Source organism: Eleutherodactylus coqui, chromosome 1, assembly GCF_035609145.1.
Source record: "Eleutherodactylus coqui strain aEleCoq1 chromosome 1, aEleCoq1.hap1, whole genome shotgun sequence".
Classification (NCBI taxonomy): domain Eukaryota; kingdom Metazoa; phylum Chordata; class Amphibia; order Anura; family Eleutherodactylidae; genus Eleutherodactylus; species Eleutherodactylus coqui.
In genome coordinates this window covers 234955895-234974981 of record NC_089837.1, presented here as the reverse complement: position 1 = coordinate 234974981, position 19087 = coordinate 234955895, and the positions used below count along the sequence as shown (strand labels likewise).

At 47.3% G+C, this 19087-nt stretch overlaps 1 protein-coding gene across 4 annotated transcripts in view; it reads right to left on the bottom strand.

Moving 5' to 3' along the window:
- Nucleotides 1-2053, bottom strand: part of LOC136611531 (uncharacterized protein MCAP_0864-like) — an 88734-nt gene extending 86681 nt beyond the window's left edge. The window contains exons 1-2 of one of the 4 annotated variants that reach the window (XM_066591222.1): nt 2006-2053; nt 1625-1720 (exon numbers count right to left, since the gene is read on the bottom strand). In XM_066591222.1, the coding sequence (XP_066447319.1) occupies nt 1625-1713 (89 nt within the window). In that variant the 5' untranslated portion in view covers nt 1714-1720; nt 2006-2053. Of the gene's footprint in view, nt 1-1624; nt 1917-2005 lie in introns of those variants that run through there. The other 3 variants (XM_066591214.1, XM_066591232.1, XM_066591205.1) reach the window with 3 other exon arrangements.
- Nucleotides 2054-19087: the final 17034 nt, after the last annotated feature.

The following is a 19087-nucleotide window of genomic DNA, read 5'->3' as shown; positions in this document are numbered from 1 at the left end:
TTTTGTCCACCCCCTATGTGAGATGGTACAGTCTCTAGCTTTCATGCGCTAATGCGTTATAAGATTGATAACACAGAATAGTGAAAGTGGGGACAAATCTCAGCATCAAGATGATGCCTGATAAGTATCAGATAGGGGACTGCACTGCATTAAAGGGGTTGTCTCGAGGAAGCAGTGAATTTTTTTTTTGCCCAGTCCCCCTTATTAAGCATACATTACTAAGCCCCCCTGTAAATGACTTTTCTAGCTGGTTTGTACTTACAGTTCCAGCGTTTCAGCAACTTATAAAAATTTTCCCAAGATGGCCGCCGGCTTTTTTCCCGTTGCTTGCTGTAGCCCGACGTGCGCGCTCCCGAGACGCTACCAGCTGTGTCTCCCTGACAACCAGACGCCCCGCAGCCGCCGACCGGACCCCTGGATTGAACGCGGCCGACCACGGCACACAGTCACCCACCGCCAGGCAGCAGGTAACCGGCGCTAGACCCCTGACAACAGACGAAGGCCCCCCCGGCCCAGCGGCAGCCCCCCCCTGGCCCAGAGGCAGACCCCCCCGGCCCAGCGGCGGCCCCCCCCCCCCCCGGCCCAGCGGCAGACCCCCCCGGCCCAGCGGCAGGCCCCCGGCCCAGCGGCAGCCCCCCCGGCCCATCACTTACCTGGGCGGCAGGACGGCGGGACAGCTGGGCGGCTTCTCGGGACAGCTGGGCGGCTTCTCAGGGCGGCTGGGCGGCTTCTCGGGACAGCTGGGCGGCTCAAGTTTCTGCACCTTCCTCTAAGAGAGGATGGTACAGAATGGCCGCTCCAGCGCGCTCCCGAGAAGTGACAGCTCGTCTGCGCATGCGCAGAAGAGCTGTAGCGGCTAGCAGGCTGAAGCGGCTCGTGCTCAGAGCAGAAGACCGGACTGCGCAAGCGCGTCTAAAAAAGCAAGCTGCCAGCGAATTTAGACGGAACCATGGAGACGAAGACGCTAGCAACGGAGCAGGTAAGTGAATAACTTCTGTATGGCTCATATTTAATGCACGATGTACATTACAAAGTGCATTAATATGGCCATACAGAAGTGTATACCCCCACTTGCTATCGCGGGACAACCCCTTTAAGGGGACTGCAGAATACATTGGAGACCTCCAGACTGTGGCAGGCTATCAGGTGAGGGAGGCAGGCATGGGAAAATGTATTTTTGCTGGACTGGTCCTTTAAGCTACGCCTTGGCTGAATGCAGCAATATGGAGGTGACATAACCGCACTGTGTGCATTACTGGTGGGGACAACAACTGGCATGTAACCTGGAGAGCACCCAGACCCCAAATTAACATTTCTCACATTGTAGTGGATGTATACTGAGGCTCATCCCCAGGGTCCCTCTTACTAGCAGATGTCTGCTGCCTTCCAGATTTATTTTTAATCAAATATCAAAATAACTTAAAAATGACATAAAAGAAGTAGGATTCTAAATGTACTAAAATAATAGTCTGTGCACTTCCTTTATCTAGCTGGGCCCCCCAGGAGGTGATACAGTGTATAACCCAATATTTGGGCTATTAGCATTCTGTAATGTTACATATTGTAAAAGTATTCCATCTAGCTAATAAACTTTAGGTTTCCAGAGCTTCCTGGTAAAGGATATAGTAAGTTCGCCTCCAGCTCCAGGAAGTAGATCTGTTGCTGCAGATTCTTGATATATTCTCCCTCCACATTACACTCTGCAGAGTCCATGGCTCCTCTAGAAGACAGAAGACAAGTCAGGAAAAACGTTGTCATGGTGATAAGCGACCGTCGTCATGGAGCTGCACTAATACATTACTAGCGGTGTGGCACGACTGCCATCTAGTGGCCAATCCCGGAATTACTACATATTTTAGCGTTGATTATTATGTTCCTATGTGACGGCAGTGGAGCCACACTTTATGGCTCAGGGGGGAGAGAATCCCTCCCCCACCACAATGGTATATACACTACCAGCACACGGGGGTGGGGGGGGGGGGGGGGGCGCATATATCTATAGTACACTCAAGTTCCACGGGGGCTTCCCTCTCAGCGCAGACTCCGTTTCCGGTATGAGGGAGGACGCGGCCCTGGTTGCCTGGGATACAGCCATTTCCGGTGAGGTGCAGGCGGAGGGAGCCACGTGCAGCCTTACTTTATTGTACAGAGTGCAATTACTCCCTGTTGTCAGCCACTTCAGTCAGTATGAGGTCTAGAAAATTCCCACCCCCATGCTGAGTGTGCATTTACACCACAAGCTGCAGAGTAGCTATTAACCCCGTGTTGCCTGCATATATCCACACCATGTGACTGATATGATAGACTTCCCATTGTCTGCTGGATTAGGGCTCATGTCCCTGGGCGTGTTTTCAGCACGCAATATACAGCCATGTGACACGCGGTGAATAGAGTCAATACAAGGAAATGGATTTATTGATCGGTGCACATTAGCATGTCGATACGTGAGAGAAAAATGGCTCTATTGTTTTCTATGTGCCTCGTATGCAACTCTGTACATACACATACATGTGTAGGCAGGAGCAAAGGGATGTCACTGCATAGATGATCACTGTTTTCAATGGATAGCGGTGATCATTTAAAGTAAAAAAAAGTGTAAAAAAAAGTTTTTAAAAAAGTTTGAAAAAGTAAAAAAAAAAGAGTTTAAAACGCTTACATTTCATCTCCCCTCACGGATATGATTCGTGAGGAAGGATGAAATTACGTACCTAAGGCCCCCCGGATTTATCCGCGGACCTTACCACAGCTTCTGCGTACGCGGCCGTTGCCAAAGTGGCAGACGCATGCGCAAAAGCCGTGGATTGCCAGGATAACCTAAAATCTCCCTGCTCTTGGCTACAAAACTTAGCCGAGAGCCTGGAGATTTCACGGGGGGCCGCGGTGAGCAGTTCCTAATCATGTGTTCGCCGTTATCCAATGGATAATGGCGATCACGTAAAAGTTTTCAAAAAAAGTTAGTTTCATCTCTCCTCACCGATGCGATCGGTGAGATAAGATGAAACTTTTTACCAGAGGCCTCCGTATTTGCACCCCGACGCGATCCTCATCTGTGAACTCACCCGGATTCTGCACATGCGACCGCCGGCAAAATACCGGACACATGCGCAGGAGTCGGGGAGCCCAGGAAACTTAAAATCTCCTTGCTCTGGAGAGCCTGGAGCAGTGACGGCTGGCCTCGTTCAGCGGTTCCCCGGTCACGTAATAAAAAAGTAGCGATCTACCTTAGGTCGGTCTCACATGACCGGATAGGAATTACAGATTCCGCATGCGTCTGATCCGCGGTAATACGCAGATCAATCGCATTGGATTACACAATTCCGCCCACATTAGCGGGTTGGAATTGCGTAATCCACTCGCAGAAAAGAGAACGCAGCAGGTTCTATTTTACCGCGTCTATCCGCAGCATAGAGCCCATTGTGCTCCATAGTAGCGGATATACCCGCAGCCCATACGCAACTACGTTGTATACGGGCTGCGGGTACCAGCGTCACCGCTAAGAGACGGTGTGGGAAATACAAACAAAAAATATATATATACTGCGCATGACTGCCTGTGTGAGTAGGCAGTTATGCGCAGTACAGTACGCGGCCGTACGCAGGATCACAGCCGGGCTCACAGCTGGGATCCACTGCGGGCCTCGGCAAGCGGATTCCGCCTACGGCTGCGTGAGCCCGGCGTTATTCAGACCGCTACCTGTAATACGTATTTTACAAGAAGCCCCGGGAACGCTTGCCTTCCTGCAGTTCCAGGAGCAGCTTGTTGAGCTCCTTCTGTGTGAGACCGCCGCACCTCCGCAAGCTTACGGAGACTCACAGAGCGCCACTTTTTACACCCCATACTCGCCACTGAGGTCAACAAATGACCCCCAAAAAGCATGAGAGGAGGGGGATACCGGTTTTATTGCCCCATGTGCCCATTCCAACCAGCCTCCGTATTAACCCCTGTCTTCGGAAATACCACACAGTTCACATTATTACTTTTATCTAAGATTTGGGGAAAGCTGAAAAGGGTGCGGAGGGGGGATATTTTTAGGGAGTCAATTTTTTTTCCGTACAAATGAGCAATGGGGCCTGGAATTTATTCAGTTGTGCCCTGCAATCCAACGGGTGCTCCTTCCATTATAGGCCTTGCCATGGGCCCTGTAAGTAGATTAGGGCCACAATGGGTATGTTTCTGAACTCGGGACAAACGGGGGTATCCATTTTGGGGTGAAGGTCTTCATTCCTATGTACACTGTACAAAAAAACCTGTTTTTAAATTGAAAAAATTGCCAAAAAATTGAAAATCGTAATTTTTTCCTTCTGCTTTGCTTAGATTTATTCAAATACTGTGGAGTCAAAATACGCAGTACACCCCTAGATGAATTCGTTAAGGGGTCTAGTTTTCAAAATGGGGTCATTTGAGGGGGTTCCTTATCGTTTTGGCCGCCCAATGGCTCTATAAGTGGGCGATGGGGCCTGGAATTTATTCAGTTGTAGCCTGCAATCCAACGGGTGCTCCTTCCATTATAGGCCTAGCCATGGGTCCTGTAAGTAGATTAGGGCCACAATGGGTATGTTTCTGAACTCGAGACAAATGGGGGTATCCATTTTGGGGTGAACGTCTTGATTCCTATGTACACTGTACAAAAAAAACTGTTTTTAAATTGAAAAAAATTCTCAAAAAAAATTGAAAATCGTATTTTTTTCCTTCTGCTTTGATAAGATTCAGTCAAATACTGTGGGATCAAAATACGCAATATAACCCTAGATGAATTCGTTAAGGGGTCTAGTTTTCAAAATGGGGTCTCTTGAGGGGGTTCCTTATCGTTTTAGCCGCTCAATGGCTCTATAAGTGGGCGATGGGACCTGGAATTTGTTCAGTTGTACCCTGAAATCCAACGGGTGTTCCTTTCATTATAGGCCTAGCCATGTGTCCTGTAAGTAGATTAGGGCCACAATGGGTATGTTTCTGAACACGGGACAAACAGGGGTATCCATTTTGGGGTGAAAGTCTTCATTTATATGTGTGCTGTACAAAAAAAACCTGTTTTTAAATTGACGCAATTGCCCAAAAAATGAAAATCGTAATTTTTTCCTACTGCTTTGCTTAGATCTATTCAAAAATTGTAGGGTTAAAATGTACAGTACACCCCTAGATAAATTCGGTAAGGGGTCTAGTTTTCCAAATGAGGTCATTTGTGGGGGTTCTCTATTGTTTTGGGCGCTCAAGAACTCTACAAGTGTGTTATGGGGCCTAAAAGGTCTTCAAGCAAAATCTATGTTCTGAAAACCACCGATTACTCCTTTCATTTTGGAACCCGTTGTGCATGCGTACATAAGATTAGGGCCACAATGGGTATATTTGTGAAAACATCACAAACAGGGGTATCCATTTTGGGGTGCAAGTTTTCATTTGTATGTGTGCTGTACAAAAAAAGCTGTTTTTAAAATGACAATTGCCAAAAAAACGAAAATCACAATTTTTTCCTTTTGCTTTGCTTGAATTCATTCAAAAACCGTGGGATCAAAATGGGCAGTATACCCCTAGATAAATTCGTTAAGGGGTCTAGTTTTCAGAATGGGGTCATTTGTGGGGGTTCTCTATTGTTTTGGGCGCTCAAGAACTCTACAAGTGTGTTATGTTACCTAAAAGGTCTTCAAGCAAAATCTATGTTCTGAAAACCACCGATTACTCCTTTCATTTTGGAACCCGTTGTGCATGCGTACATAAGATTAGGGCCACAATGGGTATATTTGTGAAAACATCACAAATAGGGGTATCTATTTTGGGGTGCAAGTTTTCATTTGTATGTGTGCTGTACAAAAAAAAAGGTGTTTTTAAAATGACAGAATTGCCAAAAAAACGAAAATCACAATTTTTTCCTTTTGCTTTGCTTGAATTCATTCAATAACCGTGGGGTCAAAATGGGCAGTACACCCCTAGATAAATTCGGTAAGGGGTCTAGTTTTCAAAATGGGGTCATTTGTGGGGGGTTTCTATGGTTTTAGGCGCTCAAGAACTCTACATGTGTGCTATGGGGCCTTAAAGGACTTCAAGCAAAATCTATGTTCTGAAAGCCACCGATTACTCCTTTCATTTTGGGCCCCGTTGTGCATCCAGACAGAAGATTGGGGCCACAATGGGTATGTCTCTGAGCACAGGACAAACAGGGGTATCCATTTTGGGGTGCAAGTCTTCATTTATATGTGTGCTGTACAAAAAAAGCTGTTTTTAAAATGACAGAATTGCCAAAAAAACGAAAATCACAATTTTTTCCTTTTGCTTTGCTTGAATTCATTCAAAAACCGTGGGGTCAAAATGGGCAGTACACCCCTAGATAAATTTATTAAGGGGTCTAGTTTTCAAAATGGGGTCATTTTTGGTAGTTTTCTATGGTTTTGGGCGCTCAAGAACCCTACATGTGTGCTATGGGGCCTAAAATACCTTCAAGCAAAATTTTTGTTCTGAAAGACACTGACTACTCCTTTCATTTTAGGCCCCGTTGTGCACTCAGATATAAGATTAGAGCCACATTGGGTATATTTTTGAACATAGGACAGACAGGGGTATCTATTTTGGGATGTAAATCCTCATTTTCATGTAAACTATAGAAAACAAATGTCTTTAAAATGACATATTTGCAAAAAATATATGAAATTTTAATTTTTCTCCTCTAAATTGAATTAATTCCTGAAAAAAAACTGTGAGGTCAAAATACTCATGACACCCCTCAGTGGATACATTAAGGGGTGTGGTTTTTAAAATAGGGTCATTTGTGGGGGTATCTATTATTCTGACACTTATGAGCCTTTGCAAACTTGGCTTGGTGCAGGAAAAAAAAAGTGTTCCTCAAAATGCTGAAAAGTAATGTTAAATTTGTACGTCTCCTAAATGGTTAAAAAAACATAAAAGTTTTTCAAATGTGCATTCAGAATAAAGTAAATAGATGGAAATATATATCTTAGCAAAAGTTTGTACAGTATGTTTGCACATATTTGATATATTACAATTGAAAATGGGAAAAAACGATATTTTTTTCACAATTTTCCCAATATTGGCACTTTTAATAAATATACACAAATTATATTAGACTATTTCACCACCTAAATGAAGTACAACATGTGGCGAAAAAACAATGTCAGAATCACTTGGATATGCAAAACCTTTACGGAGCTATTCTATGTTAAAGTACACATGTCAGATTTCCAAAATTTGGCCTGGTCATTAAGGCGCAAACAGGCTTGGTCACTAGGGGGTTAATTTCTCCCCTAGATTGAATATTTTTTCCACTGATCTGTATAGAAGTTGTATGAATAGGTAGACAGTGAGTCCCCCTAGTGGTGGGTACAGGTATTGCTTATTGGGTAGGCTGCTGGTATTGATTATGGATGGCTCTAATGGCACCACTTTGGCAGTAATAGGCAGTGAGGACCCCATAAAGGGTAATACACGGCAGCTGCCACGTCTCTGACTTTTTAGGACGTAATGTCAAGTTTTAGAAGTTCGTACTTGTTCTCTTTTTCCGTTCCTCTCCATCTGTTCAAGACTGCAGTGATGATTCCCCATGGACAACTTTCTGTAGAATTCGCCACCCACACTTGTTCTCCCTTCGTCTAGTCCCCCGTTATACTTCATTCCATGTTGGCCCTGCCTTGCTTGTGTCAGTCCTGTGTCACCTAGCGTCCCCATATGAGATAATGTCAGTGACAGCTGCTCCTTGGCTTCGGGGAGCTGAGTGACAGCTGGTATTGTTGCAGCTGTCTATCTATTAAAACTCTAAAATGTAATGTTTAAACTGAAAAAATGTTTAAGATTTCACTTTACTTTAAATTACTGAACTAATATTTTGTGGCATAAGCATTGTTTCTAAGAACTGCTTGACATCAGAGGTGCCAAAAGTTGGTAGACACAGAACAGGTATTCCAGTCCAGGAAGATGATACTACATCCTACAGTTCTGCATTTTTGGTTTTGCCTCATTAACCGCCTTTTTGTATGTCACCACACAAGTTCTCTTTGGGATTGAGTTCAGGGAATTGTGGTGAGCACTCCATTACCTCAATCCTGTTCATCTGTAACAAAGATGTTGTTGGACTCCTGGTTTGCTTTGGGTCATTGTTGTGTTGAAACGTCCATTTCAAGGGTATTTCTTCAAAATGATCTCCTCAAACTAATCCATGATCCCTCATATGCAATAAATAGGCCCATCACTATAGTATGAGAAACATCCCCATATTATGATTCTTGCACAACCATGCTTTACTGCCTACAGTGTAAAATCTAAGTGACTGTCGGCCCTTGTAAACAGGCAGTCATTCGGCTATATATGACTGCCTGTTTACTATGAATGGAGGTGGGCATCCGGAAATGAAGTTAATGCTACATGCGGGAAAGATAGGACAGGACCTATCTTCCTGTGTTTTTTTTTTCAAACTCGTGCACAGTAGCATAGAGTTTAAAAAGTGCGACTACACCTCTGAGAGCCATTTTTTATAGGCCAAGGGTGGAACGACTTTTAGGGCCTCAAGTGACAAGAATACTTCTTTAATCACACCACAACTTTAATCATTTGCATATCTGCCTGAAATGTAACTGCATGCCGAGTTTTTCAACACAAGGACAACTCCTTCTAGGTGCTTGATTTTTTTTATTTTTTACAAAGATTGTACATTCTTGCTCTGGTGTCCAAATACTTTTGGTAGCATAGTGTACATATAGCTCTCAATAAAGACCTTACTCGATTGTATTTCTACAGTTTATGTCTTGGGCTCTATTGCAGATAGAGCTTTTGATTATGGTCTTGTTTAGAAAAAAAATCTTGGTTTTAAAACAGGGATAAAATAAATTACCTATCTGCACTACAGTCCGAGATACAAAAAGTTGAAATTGACACAGCAAGTCAATGTGAATTTTGAGGGGAATCTAATATAAAAAAAAGCTCGCAGGTTCTTTTTTGCACCACACGTTGACCCCTTTGGAAGACTTTTGGTTGATGATTTTGGTGTCATTTGTGACATCTTCACCACAGCCGTAAAATCATAAAATTTGAGTTTGATACATTTAGTGACCTGTCAAACAAGGTCAAAGTTACTATGTTAAAGGAGATGTCCCGAGGCAGCAAGTGGGTCTATAGACTTCTGTATGGCCATAATAATGCACTTTGTAATATACATCGTGCATTAATTATGAGCCATACAGAAGTTATAAAAAGTTTTATACTTACCTGCTCCGTTGCTAGCGTCCTCGTCTCCATGGTGCCGACTAATTTTCGGCCTCCGATGGCCAAATTAGCCGCGCTTGCGCAGTCCGGGTCTTCTCCTCTTCTCTATGGGGCTCCGTGTAGCTCCGTGTAGCTCCGCCCCGTCACGTGCCGATTCCAGCCAATCAGGAGGCTGGAATCGGCAATGGACCGCAGAGAAGCCCTGCGGTCCATGAAGACAGAGGATCCCGGCGGCCATCTTCAGCAGGTGAGTATGAAGACGCCGGACCGCCGGGATTCAGGTAAGCGCTGTGCGGGTGGGTTTTTTAACCCCTGCATCGGGGTTGTCTCGCGCCGAACGGGGGGGGGGTTTAAAAAAAAAAAAACCCGTTTCGGCGCGGGACATCTCCTTTAAGTCTAGCCGTGCTCTTGTGCTTCAGCCAACAGCCAAAAGCGTTGCTCATTGACATTCATATCAACGTGGAAGACAAGTGCTATGAAATAAACTGTATAAGGTGACAAAAGATCCCAGCGGCAACCAAACAAGCTACAAAAGAGACATCACACTCAAGTCTGCTACACGCAGATATACACACTTAGCTCTACTAAACGCACGTATATGCACTTAGCTCTGCTACATGCAGGTATATATGAGCAGGGAGTTGAACCCAATGACCCTGGAGGTGCCTTCCAACTATACCATTTTATGATTCTATGATAGAGGTCTATAGCTCAGTGACAGTATTCCCACTCTGTAGAAGATCCAATCTGTAGAGTATACCGGAGATACAAGATATTACCGCAGGATACACCAAATATACTGGGGGCTCCACAATAACATATACTATACTAAGTGGTGTAATATACCAACATGTAATAAACCTTCAGACAGTCAGGGTGATCAATGAGTGGAACAGGTTACCACGGGAGGTGGTGAGTTCTCCTTCAATGGAAGTGTTCAAACAAAGGCTGGACAAATATCTGTCTGGGATGATTTAGTGAATCCTGCACTGAGCAGGGGGTTGGACCAGATGCCCCTGGAGGTCCCTCCAACTCTACCATTCTATGATCCTATAAAACAGTAATAACTACAGTAATGTAATATCCAATACAATCTATATACATAAAGGTGAAAGCCCTCACTCACTCACTGACTCTCCACTAATTCTCTAACTTTCCGGCGTTGTACAAACAAGAAATTTGGCAGGAGCATTCTTTAGGTCCTAAATAGGAAAAGTAAAGGGGTCACAACTTGATTATTCAATGCTAATTGCAAAAGTAAGTGCCTCCCTATGTAATGTAACTTCCCAATGTCCTATAAGCGTGAAATTTGCCACAACCTTTCTTTAGGTCCTAAATAGGAAAAGTAGAGGGGTCACAACTCGATTCTTCAATGCTGAATGCAAAAGTGTTGGCACCTGTGTAATGTACCTAATCGAATTCTCTAACTTCCTGGTGTCATATAAACATGAGATTTGGCACGACCATTCTTTAGGTCCTAAATAAGAATCGTAAAGGGGTCACAACTTGATTATTCAATGCTAATTGCAAAAGTAAGTGCACCCCTATGTAATGTAACTTCCTGATATCGTACAAGTGTGAAATGTGGCACGACCATTCTTTGGGTCCTAAATAGGAAAAGTAAAGGGGTCACAACTCGCTTTTTCAATGCTAATTGCAAAAGCAAGTGCACCCCTATGTAATGTAACTCCCGGTGTTGTACAAGTGTGAAATTTGGTAGGAGCATTTTATAGGTCCTAAATAGGAAAAGTAAAGGGGTCACAACTCGATTATTCAATGCTAATTGCAAAAGTGAGTGCACCCCTATGTAATGTAAGTTCCTGGTGTTATACAAGCGTGAAATTTGGCACAACAATCTAACTGACCTCTGGGTGCATATACTGAGGAGAATCTACCTCACCTTTATATGTAGATACTGAGGAGAATCTAACTGCTCTTTATGTGTATATACTGAAAGGCCGTAAAGTACATAAGGAAGCGGCCATGGACTGCAGGGATGGAGCAGGCCTTTAAGGCTAAAAAAGGGCTGGAACCTCCTCTCTGGGGTTAAATTAAGGGGTGTCATCTTTAACCCCTTCCCGCCCCAGGGAGTAAGTTTATATCCTGGCAGCGGGGTACTTCCCGCTTATGATCTCACGCTATCCAGCAGCAGGAGCCAACTGTCATTGTTTCCCTCTGGCGGGATGACGGTGCTGATGTAACAGAGACAGCAGATCCAGGAAACAATTTTGCACAAGCCTGCTGTAACGCTTAGCTGCGTATTAGTTTCCTGGATCTGCTGTCTCTGTTACATCAGCACCGTCATCCCGCCAGAGGGAAAGAGTATACATAATATTATACGCTGCCTACAGTATCTATCTGCTGGGGGTAGTAGTCCTCATTAATACGCAGCTAAGCGTTACAGCAGGCTTGCGCAAAATTGTTTCCTGGATCTGCTGTCTCTGTTACTTCAGCGCTGTCATCCCGCCAGAGGGAAACAGTATACATAATATTATACGCTGCCTACAGTATCTATCTGCTGGGGGTAGTAGTCCTAATTAATACGCAGCTAAGCGTTACAGCAGGCTTGCGCAAAATTGTTTCCTGGATCTGCTGTCTCTGTTACATGATCGCCGTCATCCCGCCAGAGGGAAAGAGTATAGATAATATTATACACTGCCTACAGTATCTGTCTGCTGTATCAGCTTAGCATTTTTAAAAAATAGAAGCAAAATACTTAAGGCCTACTACTGGCCTCTGGCCACTTGGCTGCTTCTGCGCTGTGAATTCCACTAGCTCAGTCATATGCACCTACGTCTCACTACAGGCGTGCGCAAAATTGTTTCCTGGCTCTGCTGTGCGTTCCGTAAGGGAAGTCAGCCTCCAATCACAGGCCAATAAGCGACACATTTAATTACAGCGTTCTGTTTCTGCATTACTGGTAATACAGCATGCTGAGGGGTAGGGGTAGGCCTAGAGGACGTGGACGTGGGCGAGGACGCGGAGGCCCAAGTCAGGGTGTGGGCACAGGCCGAGCTCCTGATCCAGATGTATCGCAGCCGACTGCTGCGGGATTAGGAGAGAGGCACGTTTCTGGCGTCCCCACATTCATCTCACAATTAAAGGGTCCACGCGGTAGACCTTTATTAGAAAATGAGCAGTGTGAGCAGGTCCTGTCGTGGATGGCAGAAAGTGCATCCAGCAATCTATCGACCACCCAGAATTCTGCGCCGTCCACTGCTGCAACTCTGAATCCTCTGGCTGCTGCTCCTCCTTCCTCCCAGCCTCCTCACTCCATTACAATGACACATTCTGAGGAGCAGGCAGACTCCCAGGAACTGTTCTGGGGCCCCTGCCCAGAATTGGCAGCAATGGTTCCGAATCCTGTCCCACTGGAGGAGTTTGTCGTGACCGATGCCCAACCTTTGGAAAGTTCCCGGGGTCCGGGGGATGAGGCTGGGGACTTCCGGCAACTGTCTCAAGAGCTTTCATTGGGTGAGGAGGACGATGATGCTGAGACACAGTTGTCTATCACTCAGGTAGTAGTAATTGGAGTAAGTCCGAGGGAGGAGCGCACAGAGGATTCGGAGGAAGAGCAGCAGGACGATGAGGTGACTGACCCCACCTGGTTTGCTACGCCTACTGAGGACAGGTCTTCAGAGGGGGAGGCAAGTGCAGCAGCAGGGCAGGTTGGAAGAGGCAGTGCGGTGGCCAGGGGTAGAGGCAGGGCCAGACCGAATAATCCACCAACTGTTTCCCAAAGCGCCCCCTCGCGCCATGCCACCCTGCAGAGGCCGAGGTGCTCAAAGGTCTGGCAGTTTTTCACTGAGAGTGCAGACGACCGACGAACAGTGGTGTGCAACCTTTGTCGCGCCAAGATCAGCCGGGGAGCCACCACCACCAGCATGCGCAGACATATGATGGCCAAGCACCCCACAAGGTGGGACGAAGGCCGTTCACCGCCTCTGGTTTGCACCGCTGCCTCTCCCCCTGTGCCCCAACCTGCCACTGAGATCCAACCCCCCCCCCCCCCCCCTCAGGACACAGGCACTACCGTCTCCTGGCCTGCACCCACACCCTCACCTCCGCTGTGCTCGGCCCCATCCACCAATGTCTCTCAGCGCACCGTCCAGCCGTCGCTAGCGCAAGTGTTGGAGCGCAAGCGCAAGTACGCCGCCACGCACCCGCACGCTCAAGCGTTAAACGTGCACATAGCCAAATTTATCAGCCTGGAGATGCTGCCGTATAGGGTTGTGGAAACGGAGGCTTTCAAAGGTATGATGGCGGCGGCGGCCCCGCGCTACTCAGTTCCCAGTCGCCACTACTTTTCCCGATGTGCCGTCCCAGCCCTGCACGACCACGTCTCCCGCAACATTGTACGCCCCCTCACCAACGCGGTTACTGGCAAGGTCCACTTAACAACGGACACGTGGACAAGCACAGGCGGGCAGGGCCACAATATCTCCCTGACGGCACATTGGGTGAATTTAGTGGAGGCTGGGACAGAGTCAGAGCCTGGGACCGCTTACGTCCTACCCACCCCCAGAATTGCGGGCCCCAGCTCGGTGGTGGTATCTGCGGCGGTGTATCCTTCCTCCACTCAACCACCCTCCTCCTCCTACGCAACCTCTGTCTCGCAATCAAGATGTGTCAGCAGCAGCACGTCGCCAGCAGTCGGTGTCGCGTGTCGTGGCAGCACAGCGGTGGGCAAGCGTCAGCAGGCCGTGCTGAAACTACTCAGGTTAGGAGAGAAGAGGCACACGGCCCACGAACTGCTGCAGGGTCTGACAGAGCAGACCGACCGCTGGCTTGCGCCGCTGAGCCTCCAACCGGGCATGGTCGTGTGTGACAACGGCCGTAATCTGGTGGCGGCTCTGCAGCTCGGCAGCCTCACGCACGTGCCATGCCTGGCCCACGTCTTTAATTTGGTGGTTCAGCGCTTTCTGAAAAGCTACCCACGCTTGTCAGACCTGCTCGGAAAGGTGCGCCGCCTCTGCGCACATTTCCGCAAGTCCCACACGGACGCTGCCACCCTGCGCACCCTGCAACATCGGTTTCATCTGCCAGTGCACCGACTGCTGTGCGACGTGCCCACACGGTGGAACTCTACGCTCCACATGTTGGCCAGGCCCTATGAGCAGCGTAGAGCTATAGTGGAATACCAACTCCAACATGGGCGGCGCAGTGGGAGTCAGCCTCCTCAATTCTTTACAGAAGAGTGGGCCTGGTTGGCAGACATCTGCCAGGTCCTTGGAAACTTTGAGGAGTCTACCCAGATGGTGAGCGGCGATGCTGCAATCATTAGCGTCACCATTCCTCTACTATGCCTCTTGAGAAGTTCCCTGCAATGCATAAAGGCAGACGCTTTGCGCTCGGAAACAGAGGCGGGGGAAGACAGTATGTCGCTGGATAGTCAGAGCACCCTCCTGTCTATATCTCAGCGCGTTAAGGAGGAGGAGGAGGAGCATGAGGAGGATGAGGTGGAGGGGGAAGAGACAGCTTGGCCCACTGCTGAGGGTACCCATGCTGCTTGCCTGTCATCCTTTCAGCGTGTATGGCCTGAGGAGGAGGAGGAGAATCCTGAAAGTGATCTTCCTAGTGAGGACAGCCATGTGTTGCGTACGGGTACCCTGGCACACATGGCTGACTTCATGTTAGGATGCCTTTCTCGTGACCCTCACGTTATACGCATTCTGGCCACTACGGATTACTGGGTGTACACACTGCTCGACCCACGGAAAAGGAGAACCTTTCCACTCTCATACCCGAAGAGGAAAGGGGTTCGAGAGTGATGCTATACCACAGGACTCTGGCGGACAAACTGATGGTAAAATTCCCATCCGACAGCGCTAGTGGCCGAAGGCGCAGTTCCGAGGGCCAGGTAGCAGGGGAGGCGCAGAGATCAGGCAGCATGTACAGCACAGGCAGGGGAACACTCTCTAAGGCCTTTGACAGCTTTCTGGCTCCCCAGCAAGACTGTGTCACCGCTCCCCAGTCAAGGCTGAGTCGGCGGGAGCACTGTAAAAGGATGGTGAGGGAGTACGTAGCTGATCGCACGACCGTCCTCCGTGACTCCTCTGCCCCCTACAACTACTGGGTGTCGAAGCTGGACACGTGGCCTGAACTCGCGCTGTATGCCCTAGAGGTGCTTGCTTGTCCTGCGGCTAGCGTCTTGTCAGAGAGGGTGTTTAGTGCGGCTGGGGGAATCATCACAGATAAGCGTACCCGCCTGTCAACCGACAGTGCTGACAGGCTTACACTCATCAAGATGAACAAAGCCTGGATTTCCCCAGACTTCTCTTCTCCACCAGCGGACAGCAGCGATACCTAAACAATACGTAGGCTGCACCTGCGGATGGAAGCATTGTTCTCTATCACCATCAAAAACGTGGACCTTTTAGCTTCATCAATCTGTGTATAATATTCATCCTCCTCCTCCTGCTCCTCCTCCTGAAACCTGACGTAATCATGCCGAACGGGCAATTTTTCTTAGGCCCACAAGGCTCAGTCATATAATTTTTGTAAACAATTTTTATACGTTTCAATGCTCATTAAAGCGTTGAAACTTTCACCTGAACCAATTTTTATTTTAACTGGGCTGCCTCCAGGCCTAGTTACAAATTAAGCCACATTAACCAAAGCGATTAATGGGTTTCACCTGCCCTCTTGGTTGGGCATGGGCAATTTTTCTGACGTACATTAGTACGGTTGGTACACCAATTTTTTGGGGCCCTCGCCTACAGTGTAATCCAATTAATTTTTTGCCGACCTGCATTAAAGCTGACGTTACATCAGCTGTGCTGGGCACTGTAATGGGATATATTTATGTACCGCCGGTGGGTTCCAGGGAGCCACCTATGCTGTGGGTCCACAGGGAGTTGTAACTGCATGTGTCCACTTCTAAAGAACCCCAGTCTGACTGGAGCATGCAGTGTGGGCCGAAGCCCACCTGCATTTAATCGGACGTTACCTCAGCTGTGATGGGCACTGCAATGGGATACATGTATGTACAGCCGGTGGGTTCCAGGGAGCCACCCATGCTGTGGGTCCACAGGGAGTTGTAACTGAATGTGTCCACTTCTAAAGAACCCCAGTCTGACTGGGGCATGCAGTGTGGGCCGAAGCCCACCTGCACTAAACATGACATTACCTCAGCTGTGATGGGCAATGCAATGGTATATATTTATGTACCGCCGGTGGCTTCCTGGCACCCACCCATGCTGTCGGTCCACACGGAGTTGTAACTGCATGTGTCCACTTCTAAAGAACCCCAGTCTGACTGAGACATGCAGTGTGGGCCGAAGCCCACCTGCATTTAATCGGACGTTACCTCAGCTGTGATGTGCACTGCAATGGGATACATTTATGTACAGCCGGTGGGTTCCAGGGAGCCACCCATGCTGTGGGTGCACACGGAATTCCCATTGCGGAGTTGTATCTGCCTGTGACTATTTATAAAAAACCGCGGTCTGACTGGGGCATGCAGACGCCTCGACAGAATGAATAGTGTGTGGCACATAGGTTCCCCATTGCTATGCCCACGTGTGCAGCTCCTGATGGCGGTGGCACAGGATTATATTTCTCATTGCTTCTGTACAGCATTGTGGGCTATCGCCTCGCCCCTTTTAAAGAGGGTCGCTGCCTAGCCGTGCCAACCCTCTGCAGTATGTGCCTGCGGTTCCTCCTCATGGCAGATGCACTTATAAATAGACATGAGGGTGGTGTGGCATGAGTGCAGCTGAAGGCTGCGCAGGGACACTTTGGTGTGCGCTGTGGACACTGCGTCGTGTGGGGGGGGGGGGTGTTGGGCAGCATGTAACCCAGGAGAAGTGGCAGCGGAGTGTCATGCAGGCAGTGATTGTGCTTTGTTGGAGGTAGTGTGGTGCTTAGCAAAGGTATGCATTGCTAATGAGGGCTTTTCAGAAGTAAAAGTTGTTGGGAGGGGGGGGCCCACTCTTGCCGCTATTGTGGCTTATTAGTGGGACCTGGGAACTTGAGATGCAGCCCAACATGTAGCCCCTCGCCTGCCCTATCCGTTGCTGTGTCGTTTACATCACTTTCTTGAATTACCCAGATTTTCACAAATGGAAACCTTAGCGAGCATCGGCGATATACAAAAATGCTCGAGTCGCCCATTGACTTCAATGCGGTTCGTTACTCGAAACGAACCCTCGAGCATCGCGAAAATTTCGTCCCGAGTAACGAGCACCCGAGCATTTTGGTGCTCGCTCATCTCTAGTACCAATAAAAACTACAACTCGTTTCGCCAAAAATAAGAGCTCTGTTAGGAGTTCTATGTACAGAGCCTGACAGAGCTCTGTGCATAGAAAAATGAAAAAATGTTACAGGACTTTGAATGCAGTGATTTAGAAAAAAAAATTCCCAAAAAGGGTTTTTATTGCAGAAAACTGGAAAAAACTAAAATAATATAAGAATTTTAATATCGTTGTAATCGTACTGGCCTGCAGAAAAAATGGATTGTGTCATTTACGCTGTAAACCCCCCCCAAAAAAATCTATGGCAGAATTGATGCCTTTTCTCTCCCTGTTATCATAAAAAAAATAATAAAAGTTTTACAGTATAGTATATGTACCCAAAAATGGCCCCTGCACTTGAGGGGGCCTAGAGGCCGCCCTCCACCATACACTTTCACTTCGCACTGTCGGCGGCCTGGTGCTTAGTTCGGTCCGGCCGACAGCACGAGCCAGAGACGAGAGTAGGAGAAGGGAGGAGGAAGGACTTGGTGAGAGAAGAGGGGAAGAGGAGGGGGGATGGGGGAATAAGCAGAGAAGACACAGACACAGACTCACAGGCGCACAACACAGCAAGGCATCGAGTGGAGCAGGGATGATGATGTTATCTCCCTGCTGCTTCCCCCCTGCTAACACTGTATACAGCTGCTCTCCTTACCAGAGAAGTAGTCTGGGCACCAGGGTATGTATCTATCTATCCATCTGCTTGTCTGCCTGTCTGTATGTCTTTCTATGTGTCTGTCTATCTATCATGCCTGGTCTCATATTTATCTATCTATCTATCTACCTATCTCCTATCCTACTAACTATCTATCTCTATCATATCTATATCTATCTATCTCCGCAGGAAAATGGAGCATGCTGCGATTTCTTCCTTTGCGTGTGACCCGCACTCCGGGAAGGAATCCCATCTGCATGCTTTTAGCTACCCTACCGATGTTATTGCATCCCTGTGGGCAGTAAGACGCATGGATCTCCCACGCGGGTGCCATGCACAGATTTTATGAATAAAATCTGCACGTGGACATTGGCCCTCAGGCATAGGTACGGGGCGAGGGGGAAAAGGGCCGGGGGGATTGCTCGAGCTGAACTTTTGCACCCGGGCCCCTGAGCCTTTAGGTACGCCCCTGACACTAAGATATAATATACTGACATGTTATAAGATACCACACGTTATACTGTAAAGTCCATACGATAATACTTCATAGTAGTACTATATAACATCATAGTGTAATGTAATATACACAATATACTATAATACGCAATGAGATATTCTAATATACTGCACTGTAATATACTACCCCAATAATAGATTACAGTAATGTGATCTAATCTAAAAAACCCTACAGGCTTTTTCTTGCACCACACTTTGACTCCAACAGTTCACGCAGAATCTTCGGCTCGACTGTTCTTAAAACATTTACAACCAATTTTCCCAAACATTTTATGTCCGCATAGTGAACATCGCGTCAATCTAGTGTATATTAATGCATTTTAAAAATGTTTTTTCACAAATTTATGAGAAGATGGACAGAGCTGTCAACAGCTCGGCAAGACAGATGCAATCAGTATGCGGTCTGCTTTCAGGAAATCTATAGGTGTGTAATTCCTGCATTCTATAGTTGTTACTTTTTAAAAAAATTTCCAGTTTAAAA